We start from the raw sequence: 12602 nt of genomic DNA on the forward strand, positions 1-12602 counted from the left end.
ACCCAGGGTGCCCTGAGCTGGAGGACCGGGACAGTGGGGATGACAAACTCCCAACCGACCCTGAACGTGTGCGGGATTTGCTACTCCACCTGGATCCCTACAAGTCCATGGGTCCGGATGGGATTCATCCCCGGGTGCTGAAGGAGCTGGCGGACGTCATCGCGGAACCTCTCTCAATTATTTTTCAACGATCCTGGGAGTCTGGAGAGGTCCCGGTAGACTGGAAGCTGGCAAACGTTGTGCCGATTTTCAAGGGTCAGAAAGAAGACCCTAGCAATTACAGGCCTGTCAGTCTCACGTCAGTGCCTGGTAAAATCATGGAGAAGATGGTTCTCGAACGTATTGAGGCGCACCTGGGGGACAAAGCAGTCATTGGTCCCAGCCAGCATGGGTTTGTGAAGGGTAGGTCCTGCCTAACTAACCTGATTTCCTTTTATGATAAGATATAATTTCAGGTGTTCTCTTCCATTAATCGTCACAGACCTCAAATGGCCATCTTCTTCCACTTCTATTGTCTCCTGCCCGTTCTCAATGATTTTCCGGGTGGTGACCTTCTTGCCGTTGATCCCTTCAGTAGTGGTCAAGACTGATCTGAAACTGTGTGGCTCAGCCATGTCCTCAGCAAAGGAGAATGTGGGCTGCTCACTGGGGCTGAATGGATTAAATGGCATGAAAGACTGCACGAAGTCAGAAAACAAACTGGAGCAGCTTCCTCTTCCACTTGGACCCTGCTTGTTTTCATCACCATTCCTGAGGTTGCCAAATGGGTCCCAGAAAGCATGCACAAAGGGATCCATCCCTCCAAAGAAATCCCTCAAGATCTCATTGGGGTCTTGGAATACATAAGTGGCGTCAAAAAAGCTGTTATGGGCCATCGAGGGACTTCTTGCTCTGTGGGAAATGCTCTCCTTAACAGACCTGTCATAGAGCGACCATTTCTGAGGGTCAGACAAAACCTCGTATGCCTCAGCGACAGCTTTGAATTTCTTTTCGGCTTCCTCCTTGTTGCTGGGATTCTTATCAGGATGCCATTGTAGTGCCAGCCTGCGGTAGGATTTCCTAATGTCATCCTGGGAGGCGTTTTTTTGCAGTCCAAGGGCTTTGTAGTAGTCCACCATCTCAGAAGTGAGGTGAGGCTGTTTGGAAGTCGCCTGGTGCCTCTCTCCCACTGAGGATTTGAAGCCTGGGGGTGTCCAGCTTCCAGACACAACTGGACACCCGCTGCCACTGTGTGCCTCGGGGACAGGCGGGCACTTGGATCACCAGAGTCAGAGCTTGACTGACTGCTCACCTCCGAGTCCCGGTACCCTCCCATCGAGTTTGGGCCCCGCCCCTGCGGGCAGGCCGCTCTCTGCCTCGTGGCTCGCCCCGCCGCCATCTCAGCGAGGCGTTTGCGCCACAGGAGCGTTTTCTCCGATGGCCGTCCCGATCGGCTCTCTGCCCCTCTCTCACGCTTCTACCTCCTCCCCGGTCGTCCCCGCAACCGTTCTCTTTCTCACATTTCCACGTGTTAGTAAAACCTAGCACTTCATCCCCGTTCCTGCCAGAGGCTTCTTCACCCGACTCTTCGTCTTCTAGTTCAGCACCGTACTGGGGTGCACATGGCCGTGGTCTCTCCCAGATTTCCTCAGGCTCTGGTTCCCCACCGGCACCCCTGGCTTCCTCAGCTGAACCACCCCATAGCTTCCACAATTTTGATACGACCTTCACAAGGGTTTCCATCTTCCTTGTTGGTCCGGGAGCGTCCTCCCCACCGGGCTGGTCCCGCCGCTCCGGCCGCCGTTCACCCAAATCCAGGAGTTTTCCCGGGTTTCGGCACCACTTGTTGCCTTCAGGAGGCAGTGGCGACCTGGTTCAGGAACGGCACGGTGACCAACCCCAGGCCACTCGGTCCATCGGCTCACAGACACCAATGTGGTGGATGGCAAATGGCGTTTATTGTCGAGTCCCATGGGGTTATCTACCCGAGGCCCATAGTGTCACTTCTGCTTGCTTACAGCACAGGCCACACGCTGCTGTCCATCAAGGGAGGGGCTCCACCTTTCCGTACAGCGCCACATCTTCCGGCTGCCAGACCCTAACTACCCACAATCACCCCTTGCTCCGCTCCGTCCTGTGCTGTTACAGGAGGCAAGCCCCGTAAAAATAGCCTTTTTTTGAAGCCTGTTGTTCCCAAGTCATGGGATTATGAACTCAGAGGGGGCTCAGCCAACCACTGCTCGGCTGATCTGACTTCATTCTAGGGTGGAATGGGTTGTCACCGGCCTTGCGTTTTCAAGCAGATGTTGTACATGTGTTGTAGTCACCCCATGGGACTGTGGTATGGCAGCTGTGATGTATGGCCTCATCAGCTCGGTTTCTGCCTGTACCTGCCCAAAGGTGGGATTTTCAGACACGTGCTGTGCTTTCGTGTGCCATCCAGGGAAGCGTTGTGCAGTCAGGTCATCTTATATCCATACGGTGTTTCCTATGGCAGCAGCCATAGGAAAGCTGTTTGCAGTTTGGCTTCCCACAGTTGGGGAAGAGTGTTGATAAGTTGGACCAGGCTCAGGGAAGATCCGTAAAATGTAATTAAGGATTTGGAAAACATGCTCTGGAGTGATATATTCAGGGAATGTTTCTCGGTATTAAGAGGAAGTTCAACACCAGCTTCATCGTAGCCTCTGAGAACATGAATGGGAACAGACCTTCAGTGGTACAGGGATCTTCAGACTCTCAGGGAAGGAAGCTGGAAGGTGGCACTAGCAAATTCTAACTCCAAAAATGTTGCACGTCCTTCCGCGTGAAGGTAGTAAATCACTGAAACATTCCTCATGTGGCCATTTTTAAACCCAGAGTGGACCTTTTACCTATAATCCTGATTAGATTACCATTATGGCCTCTTCTGAATTTACAGCCAAGCCTAATGCTTCGTGAAGAGCTTCACTTCCCTGTTAGTACCAAAATAAATGCCAAGGATGAAGATCTTTGACAACCTCAGCCTCTTTTCTATGTGCTTTTTGGGTATTGACCTCAGGTACATGCACATATACAGGGATGCTCAGTGCAGACAGGTTCAGCCTGAGGAGTTGGGCTTTGCCGATCGAGTGTTTGGCTATCCTGCATCCGTTTCTGTTCCCTGCATTTTCCATTCCTGTGGGAAATAACAGATCTGCACAGGGAGTCGTTGCAGGAAGGAGGTCTCCAAGGAGGTGCCAGTAACAAGAACTCGGCTGTCTGTAACCCTGTCATAAACACCTACTGGTGGCAGCATGTGTTGCAGATCACTGCCCTCGTTTCCATCATCCAGCACTTGGGGAAAGAGTTGAGAGCTGCCCATGTGAAAGACCATGTGTGCGGCGTACGAGCTGGCTGCTTTGCTTGAAATCTTCACCAAGGGGCTCATTCATTTTGTCTGGTGGACTTTTTTATGACCGTCTATGGGACTTGAGGGCGATTTGAGCTTGCCACCAAAATGTGCAGCAGCTCCTAGCCAGTGCCACCACGGTCTGTTTGCAGATGCTTGGCAGACATTTCGAGAGCAATTGCTGTTCCTGTTGTCTGCTACCCAGAAGGAAAAATGGGACACGAGAGGCAGGTGGGAGAGGCCTGCTGGAGGGTCCCAGGCCAGTTATCTGCTGCAGGGAGTGGGGCTGTGCACAGAAGGGAGGAGGCAACTCTGTCTTGGGCTGTCTCTTTGCAAAGCATCTCCTCCCTGAGCTGCTTTTGATGATGAGTGCCCATCTCAGACTGGCTGGCGCACCGGATTATCTGTCTTGGATTTAGCGCATCCTACCCATCTGAAACATGGGGAATGGTTTTTCTCCTGTCATCCCAGGGCGGGGGACTCTCGCTGCCTGTCTGTCTGCTGCCTGCAGCAGGCGTCAGACGTTAGCAGCCATTCGACAGGGGCCACTGCTGTGAGCCAAAAGAGTTTGCGAGGAAGAGAGAAAGGGTTGAGGAGAGATGGGGAGAAAGGGAAATGAGAGAGACGTGCACACTTAAGTAACTAGACCCAAACTAGCCTGGCAGCCCCATCCCTAGAAACCAAGGCTTTGAAATGAGAAATGTTTTTCGTATCTTAAATCTCAAGTACAAACAATAAAAACCAGCCTAGACTGTGTTCTTTGAAGAGAAAGTACGAGTGACCTGAACAGTGGTTATCAGCAGCGTCATTAAGATAAACCCTTAACATGATTTAAAGCATCCGAAACTGAAGGCAGCACTTTCAGATACTAACAAAATGGTCTGACATTGGGGATGAAAATCAATAGTAATCTGATGTCACTAAAAATACTCAAAAGTGTCCCATGGCTGATGGAGGTGAGATTAGTGTAAATATTTGTATTCTAATCAGTGGCACGCGAGGGCTGGAGGCGGCCTTTCTGTCTATTTAATTAATGGAGTGGCTTTTTAAAAGGATCCTAATCATATGTGATTGTATCTGCTTATCAACATTTTTGCTAATTAGATGATATGGAGGCAGTCACTCTGCTAATTCCCTCATCCAAACAGCATATCCTGCACAGATAAAGTACAGTCTCTTTTTAATAAGAAACAATCATGAGACAGACTAACCTTAATGGTGCTTATTATCCGAGGATCTTTGGGATTTTCTCTTCTACCCACCCCCTCCTTCCTTTTCCTCCGGTCGCTGCTTCAGTATGCCAGATGGATGCGGATGTGGTGGTCCCTGTCCCCCCGTGCTCCAGGCACCACCACATCCCCCTCTTCCCTCCCAGTCAGGCGTCGGGCTGGCGTCAGGCTGCGAGGGCAGGGGTGGTGAGCAGGTGGGGATGGGGAACAGAACAATGGGCACCCAGGGATGAAACGCCCCGAGATTTTGGTACCTGGACCACTGGTGACCCCACGTTTGTGGCCTCCATCACTAATCTTGCTCCTGACACCCTAAAATGTCCTGGTCCAGAAAGAAGTGAGCATCTCTGAGATGTGGGCATTTTCTTCTATTTTTGTTGTTGCTCTTGTTATAGTTTTTCCTGTTTTAAAAGGGACAGGGGATGAAGGGAGGTCTCCCTGAGTATTTTCTTGCCAGCCCCGTTGATCCCGTGACAAGCCTGGGTTTCTTTTATCTAAAACATGAGCCGGAGACATTTGTTCCAAGTCCTTTGGCTATCCAAACAAACACAGGTCACACTTTGCCCCGCCAGTCGGGCTGTCATCGGCTGCCTGCCCCCAGGGCAGCTCCGCTCACCCCCTGCCTGCTCCCAAAGTCTGGCCAGGACGGGCACGTGAGCCTGACCTGGTGGGGGGACAGAGGGACCTGCTTGTCTTCAGGAAGAAGATCGGGACTGAAATTCTGTCAACCCAAGAGCATCTGGGCACACTGGAGGAAAGAAGGGGGTAGGTGGCTGGTGTTTAATTTGGGGAGGTTGTTTGCTGTGTTTGCAGCTGTGGGTGTTGGGCAGAAAATGATAAAATGGTGTGGATTCCTGCCTCTGCAGGCTGGAGGGAGGGCCAGCGTGTCCTCAGTGCGGAGGCTGGCGGCAGGATGGGACGTGGGATGGGTCTGGGGAGCGCTGCCTGGGAGAGATTCCTGGGGGCTGGAAGACAGAGCTGAAGGAGGACTGAGAGAACTGGGTCTGGATCCAGCTTTTCTGAGCCTTGAGGCTAAACCAAGGTTTGGGCAAGAGGACACAGATTCTGGGTGGTGGTTAAGGGCAGGAACCTCCCCAAAACTGCCATTTTTTGAGATAAGAATCCAAAGGGGAGGCCTGATCCTACTTATTGGAGTCAAGGGGCCTGGCATGTTTTTGATGTTACATCATGCCCAGGGCAAGACCTTACTCCAGTCTTGGAAAGCACGAGCAGTGATGTAACTTGTCTCCACGGACTCTGATCCCAGCAGAATTCAGAGCACTTCAGTTTCATTGCCTGGGTCATCTCCATGTGTCATCTACAATATTCTCACCCAGGCGTGGCTCCGCTGAGGTTGCACTCAGCGGTAGGGTTGGCCGGTCCCTCTGCTATTCCTGCTCTTTGGCACGGTCCCGAACCTCCCTTCCTCTCCATTCCACACTCAGGAATTCGTGCAACATTGACCGCCTTCCCGGAGCCGGTTCCCCTTGCCAGTTCCGAGGCTGAGGTCTACAGCTCGAAAAGAGGTGGGTCCTCTGGGCCAAGGGTTGCATCGCGAGCCGTTGAGTCCTGGGGCTTAACGAGGCACAGATAAGCAGCGTGCTTATCAGGAGCCCGCCGCCGGGGTACCTGCTCCAGCCCCATCGTGAGAGAACATGTTTTTACCACCCAGCTGCAGGGAGCCGGGAGCGCGCGCGCGGCCGGGCAGCGCGGCTCAGCCGGTGCGTGGTAACTCGTGAAGCCGCAGCGACTTTATCACTTCACAACATCCATACATAGCCACAGCCTCGAGTCTTCTCAGGGGAAGAAAGGATGATGAGTTACTGTCCTGGGATTTTCGCTCTGTCTCCAGTCAGTGGGAAGTGGTATGCGGAGCATTCATTTAATAAACCAGAGGGGAAAAGCTGTAGATCAGCTTCTCATTATTTCAGTGCTGGCTCACGCCATCGCTTGGGCTTGTGCCTGACAGTTCAGTGTGTTATTTGAGGCCACTCGAGCATTCTGCAGAAATGATGCCACCCTCTTCTGAAAGCGTGGGGTTCGTCCAAGCAGGGAGGGCCTGCCTCCCTTAGTAGTTTTATCGGTGCCAATTCCATCTCAGTTTTAGGTCTCGGTGTGCAAGGAGGTGCCCACTTTGGAGATCGGTTCCTGCTGAGAGACACTGCTCCAGCAGGAAACCTTCTGGAGATGGTTCTTCTGGTCTAGTCCTCTGGAGTAAAGCAACTCTAGGTGGGTAAAAATGCACCCCTGGGGCTGGTTTGCAGGAGGTGGGGGGTCCCAAGTGGTGCAGGATTTAAATGGTGATGTGCACGTAGACCTGGTGCCCATCATTAAGGAAAGCAGCCCCCTCCTCTAGAAGATAGCAGAGATTGTAGGGGATCATTGCAAGTGTTTGCCCCATGGTATTTGTGGATGTCTTATAACTGTGTCCAGGAAGGGGGCCTTGGCAATCAAGGTGGCAAGTAGGGGACCAGTTGGTTACCAGTGGCTTTACTGGGAGTGGGGAACAGGAGGAGAGCCTACAATGAAGCTGTCAGGCGACAAGTTCTGGTTCTGGCTCTGCCTATGGGCTCCTCTTAGACAGGGTTGTGGGGAACAGTGAAATTTCCACACTGCCTCAGCAAAGGTTTAGTCCAAGTTTATTGCCGAGATTAAAAGACTGGAGAATATAAATTGTAAATGTGATGACTTAAGAGCTCATAAATTCAGTATACAGCCCCATTCCAGAGAGCTCGAGAGCAGTGCAGACACGCTGCCTTGGGCTCACAAGTTCCTTGCTCCCGGTGCCCAAACCCATGTTCTCTGAAGAGCCCTTCTGCCCTGGCCGGGCTCCCAGGCACATGTGCTTGTGAACACTCCTTCACACTGCCTATCCTCTCTGTGCACACTGGGGTTTTGCTGCCTACCTGCTGCTTCAGGCACCAGTGGCCGTGCTGGAGCAGCATTTGCCCCGTCTGCAGTCATGCAGCAAGCAGAGGTCTTGAAGGGGATGTCAAATCCCCCTGGAGGAGGGGTGGTCACCTCTCTCTGGAGACCCATTCGTGTTTACCTGGGGCCCAAGTGTCCTTGCCTACTGCTTGCAAGGTAGCTCCATGGTCTCACCCATGTTCTCCTGAGTGGGCAGTGTGAAATGGTCTCGTGCACAGAGTCTGTTGAAGCAGCATTGCCTGTTTGAGCTGCCAGAGTGGGAAAGATGAAGGTTTCTACTAATCCACAGGTCCTTCCACCAGCTTTCTGCAAAGTGCTGGGTGGCCCCTGTGAGCAGAAGGCTGAGGAGAGCTCTGGGGAAGAGCAGTGAACATGCTGGGCTGTTTCTGGGGTGAGTTGTGATGAGGTTCCTACAGCTGGGTCATGGTTGTCACCGAATTTGTCCAGTGCAGATTTCATTGAATAACTTGTTTGGGTGTAAACACCTTTAGCATGATGTCTTTTCCCTGCTTTTCCAAGAACGAGGGAGAGTTAGAAACTGTCCTGCTTCTAGGATTGTTCCAGAGCGTGCTTTTGGGCTGCAAGCCCTACCCAGAGCTGAGGTGGGGATGCAGCACCCTGTGCCGACCTGCTGTCCTGCTGGAGCAGAGCTTGTGAGCAAGAACAGATAGGCAACAAATCCTGGGGGCACACCAGAAGATGCCATGGGATGCCCTTCTCCCCAGTCAAGCAGCAGATCAAGCAGCTGGCACTCAGTAAGTGTGAGGGGACGAGCTCAGCACGTGGTTGCCGTAGACCTTTCGGTCCCCATCCTTGCACAAGCAGACCCTGACTGTGGTGGCACATGTGAGTTGGTGCCTTGCACTCGGTTTTGGAGTACTGCTGGTGTGTGTTCATCTTGCAGACCCTCTCTTATCTTATAAGCAACTGGGAAGGGGGAGGTTTTGTTATTTAACTTACTCTTAATTGCTGTAAAAACTACACTCCTACCCTGGCTGAAGTCCACCTGGCAGTGTTTGGGTTTGAGACCTTCTCCTCCTGCTTTCCTCCACCCAGACCCTTGCAAGCTTTGCAAATTTACCCAAAACATTTGCCACTCCTCAGCACCGTGGTCCTGGTTCGTGTGACCCACAACGACTGCCCTTTCACAGACCTGGGTTCGGAATGAGAGGAGGAGAGAGAACACGTAACAGGCAAGAGCAGATGAAACGGAGATGAAGGAACAAGGGGGAGGAGGAATGCAGAGGTATGTGGCTGCGTGTGGTGCTGTGTTTATGCACAAACAGGCACGCTTATCGACACCCAGATGTAAGCCTCTGCGCGTGGTGGTGTCTCCCGAGACAACAGGCGCCCCTCGGATGCTGCAGCGTTATCAGGTTGCAGCAGGCGTTCCTGTCCCATTGGGATCGCAGCCCCCAAGCCCACATGAGGCTCTCAGAGCCTCTCCCCCTGCCTCCTCGTCACGGAGGGCAAGGGGGGACGCAGGTGTCACCCACTGGGGGCATGGGAGCTGTCATTGTCCCTGCTCTATGGTGGAGACAACAGCAGGGTGATGGAGGCCTGGTCTCCCTGAGCACCCGCCTGGTTAAACGTGGGGCAGATGATGCAGAATGGGCCAAAATGGTCATTTCACCCCATGAATTGGGCTGGACCTGGGCTGCAGCACATGGGGGACACAGCACTGGCAGCCAGGGGCCTCCTCTCTTTCATTTTCTCCTGTGTTTTTAAGGAAGGCTCCAAGAGAAGAGAAAAAAAAAGGAAAAAAAAAAAGGCATTTTAAATACCTTCTTCCTACGTCCACTTCCCAGCACCGAAACGCAATGACCACTAATCTTAACGTGGCTCATAACTGCAAATAGCTCTGGAACTAATTAATTTGACGGTGCCGCGGCTGCCTGCCTCTTTCACCAAAATCAATTAAGGGGAGCGCACGTTTCCCCTTCTCCTCCCTCCCCGCTCGGTTTTGCAGAGGGGAGATGGGGCAGTGGGGACCGGCGCCGCTTTCCCAGGGCTCCCGAGGGGTGGGAGCACAGGGAAGGGGGATTAGTGAGGTGGAGGGAGAGACGCCGCTTCTGCAAACAGGAGCGGGGACGCTCCCCAGGGGCAGGCGGCGGTGGGAAAGCTTGATTGCCACATGCAGCCACGCAGCACCGCGCTCCTCCCTCCCTCCGTCCCCGCTCCCCAAAGACCCCCCGTGAATTGTTGTTGCCTGCCGGTGCAGGGGGGGAGATCGGCCTTTGGGGTATTTTTGTATTTTTTTATTTGCGTGGGTCGTGAGCCCCCTCCAGAAGGGGCTGCGAGGGAGAGGCGGGTGGGAATTTTGGTGCCGTTGCCTTGCCAAGCGAGGGGAGAGGTGTTGCTTAAAGAGGAGCCAGCGAGGAATTTCAGGAGGTGAATTTTGTGTTTTGTGGGAGACAGTGGTTGGAATCGGAGCAGGTCCAATGCGGTTTTGGAGGCTCCTGGCCTTGGAGGCACAAAACCAGGCTGGGGAACGGAGCCAGCGGGGCTGTGGCTGCCCTGGGCTGGGGGCACAGTGTGAGGCTCTGTAACAGCACCACACCATTTCCCCCAAAAAACAGCAAGGGCAGGATCCCCAGACAAACACCTTCCATCCATGCTCATTCTTCTGTCTCCATTTCTGGGTCTGGGGGAGGTGGGTCAAGCGGTGGCAGGGCTCTGCGAGCGTGCAGCTCCCCAGAAAGACCCGTTCTGGAATGGGAGGCAACCATCCCCAGGACACAGTGCTGAGACACCTGGGCAAACCGGGTAGAACCTCCCGAGCATTATTTCTGTAAAAGCCTCCATTTGGCCTGTATCACCTCCTCAGATCTCTATTGAAATGCCCTTCTATTAATAAATAACTCTATTCTCCATTACCCCACGTCCACTGCTCACGTTGAAGCAACTGGGAATTTGGGTTTGGTTTTTATAGGCATCAGAAATAGATTTTTATCTTTGTCCAGGGCTCTCCCTCCACCTCCCCAACCTTTGTTCTATTACACTGAGCACAGCAGCGGCTGGAAGCATCTCTCCCTGGCGTTGGGCAAGGGAGGACGGGTGTCCAAAGAGCCAGGTCCTTCCCTGTGTGCTGGTGATCTGCGAGCACGTCTCCGTAACATGGTGTAAAGCACACGAGAACACGGGGAAGAAATTTTGAATGAGGTATATTTAAGAAATTCTGTATCTGAAGTGGTTGGTTCTCAAGGCTTTTTTGGCTTGTTTTTTCTGTAAGAGGAAAGTGGTTTGGCTTGGGAAATACCTATAAGGAAACTTCCTTGAATGCAGCCATGATACCGAGCCACCGCATGAGTGTGGGGAAGGTTTTCTTTTTTTAAACTGCGGGTTGCAAACATTCCCTGGAAAATATTTGAGTTTTGAAGTGCATGGGTTGGTCGTGATTGGGAAGGAAAGTCACAGGGCAGTGTTTCTATCCCCGGGTTGGATGGGAGCGCAGTTTCTGGCAGGGAAATCGGTGCATGTAAATTAGGGTTGTGGTTTCCATGAATACTATCATATATGGATTTGAGGCTGATTTTCCAAGAGCAGTCATGCCAGGAAAACTTGCGCTCTCACATCACCCCAGGCAGCAAACACAAGTGACACAAACATGGTGAGGACGAGTTCCTTTACAACTGCAACTGCTAAAGAAAAAAAAAAAAGTATTCATAAAATCTGCTTTCCCTGCTGTTCCTCCTCCCCTCCCAAATATGCCAGAGAGAGCTTCGAGGTTTGGCACCCGTCAGCGTGCGGCAGCACGGCACCGAGGGGATCGGCGCCGCGGCCGGCGTGCACCTGGGCGCAGGTAAGGCTGCGGCAGGGTGGGGGCTGGATTCCTTCCCGGCCCCTCTCAGCAAACAGCTCCTGCCCCGCAGCCCTGCGTGCCTTCGCCCTTATCTCCCCACGCGAGGCACTGTGATAAGTGTTGTTGGCCGGGAGTTATGCATCCCCTTCGAAGGCGCGCGCATGCAAAATATGCTCCTCTGCTCGAAATGGGAGACCTCTTGCTACAGGGCTTAAAGATATTTCTTCAAGAAAAAAAAGAAAATAAATCTATAAGAAAGTAGAAGTGTGTTAACAAATAGTGATGATAATAGTAGTGCTGGTTCTGCATGGACCTTGTCTACGTTACCACAAGCAACTAACCACAGTTGGTTTCTTAAGAGGCAAATATAATTTTCTCCCTGTGGGGATGGCTAAACCAAGGCACACAGCAGTGACCCTCTGCAGTCAGCAGAGGAGAAAATATCTGGAAAAGTGATACACGGGGAGCTCCAGCTGTAGACACATGGCCTCTGGAGCACAGCCTCCACCATGGGCACGACTCGGCCCCCTGGTCCCTTGCTGTCCTTGTCCCAACAGCAGCCTCCAACCCCATGGGATGCAGCATTGGTCCAACCCGAACAGCATACGGCAGCAATCAGCTGGGATCAGGCTTTCAGAGCTCAGAAGATGCCACGACCTCCTTCCGGGTGTTCACCAAACCCCTTCTGGTTCACCGCTGCTTTTTAAACCCATTTCTTTCCAAGGAATGACTCAGCTCCAGAAAGGAAGGCAGTTATTTTATTTTCTGGGCTCGCAAGGAAAATCTGATGATATATAAAGGGATAAGAGCTCCGTTGTATCTCCCTGACCTCCAGTGCTGGAAGAAGCAATTCCCCCAGCTGTGGCACGTCTCCTGTTTTATTAGGCTTGCACATGGGCTAGCTCACTGCATCGGCCATCCCATTTTCCACCCGTGCTCTTAGTGGTCCAGACTAAACCTCTGCAAAGCGCCCAGCCAGCTGGACGTGGAAACCTCCGGACCCAGGCAGTGCTTTCCCATCTCTGTGCCCTGTCTCCATCTGCCCCCCCAAGGGGCCATGGGACAGGGGTTTTTGGGGGAAGCGAACCCCAGCTTCTGTCCCGCATTTCAACTTCCGCGGCCGACATCAAACACATCGCTGCAGCCTGAGCCCCCACGGGCCTGATGGAGGAGCAAAAAGAGAGGGCTGGAGGCAGCAGATCCTAATCTTTATTAAATAAGAACAAAGCTTATGCCGGCTAATGAGAAAAACAAACCGATGAAAGATCCGGCGAGCTCCTCAGAAGGACACAAAGAA

At 52.7% G+C, this 12602-nt stretch overlaps 2 protein-coding genes across 2 annotated transcripts in view; one reads left to right on the top strand and one right to left on the bottom strand.

Moving 5' to 3' along the window:
- The window catches only part of SEC61A1 (SEC61 translocon subunit alpha 1), a 327869-nt gene extending 323581 nt beyond the window's left edge, over positions 1-4288 (top strand). The window contains exon 13 of the mRNA XM_068694367.1: positions 4276-4288. The gene's annotated coding sequence lies outside the window, so the exon portion shown is untranslated. The remainder of the gene's footprint in view (positions 1-4275) is intronic.
- On the bottom strand, positions 413-1637 carry DNAJB8 (DnaJ heat shock protein family (Hsp40) member B8). The gene has a single exon (XM_068694371.1). It carries the CDS (start codon positions 1116-1118, stop codon positions 414-416), a length of 705 nt encoding a protein of 234 aa, XP_068550472.1. The 5' UTR covers positions 1119-1637; the 3' UTR covers position 413.
- Positions 4289-12602: the final 8314 nt, after the last annotated feature.

The sequence above is a fragment of the Anas acuta genome, chromosome 11 (assembly GCF_963932015.1).
Source record: "Anas acuta chromosome 11, bAnaAcu1.1, whole genome shotgun sequence".
Lineage (NCBI taxonomy): Eukaryota > Metazoa > Chordata > Aves > Anseriformes > Anatidae > Anas > Anas acuta.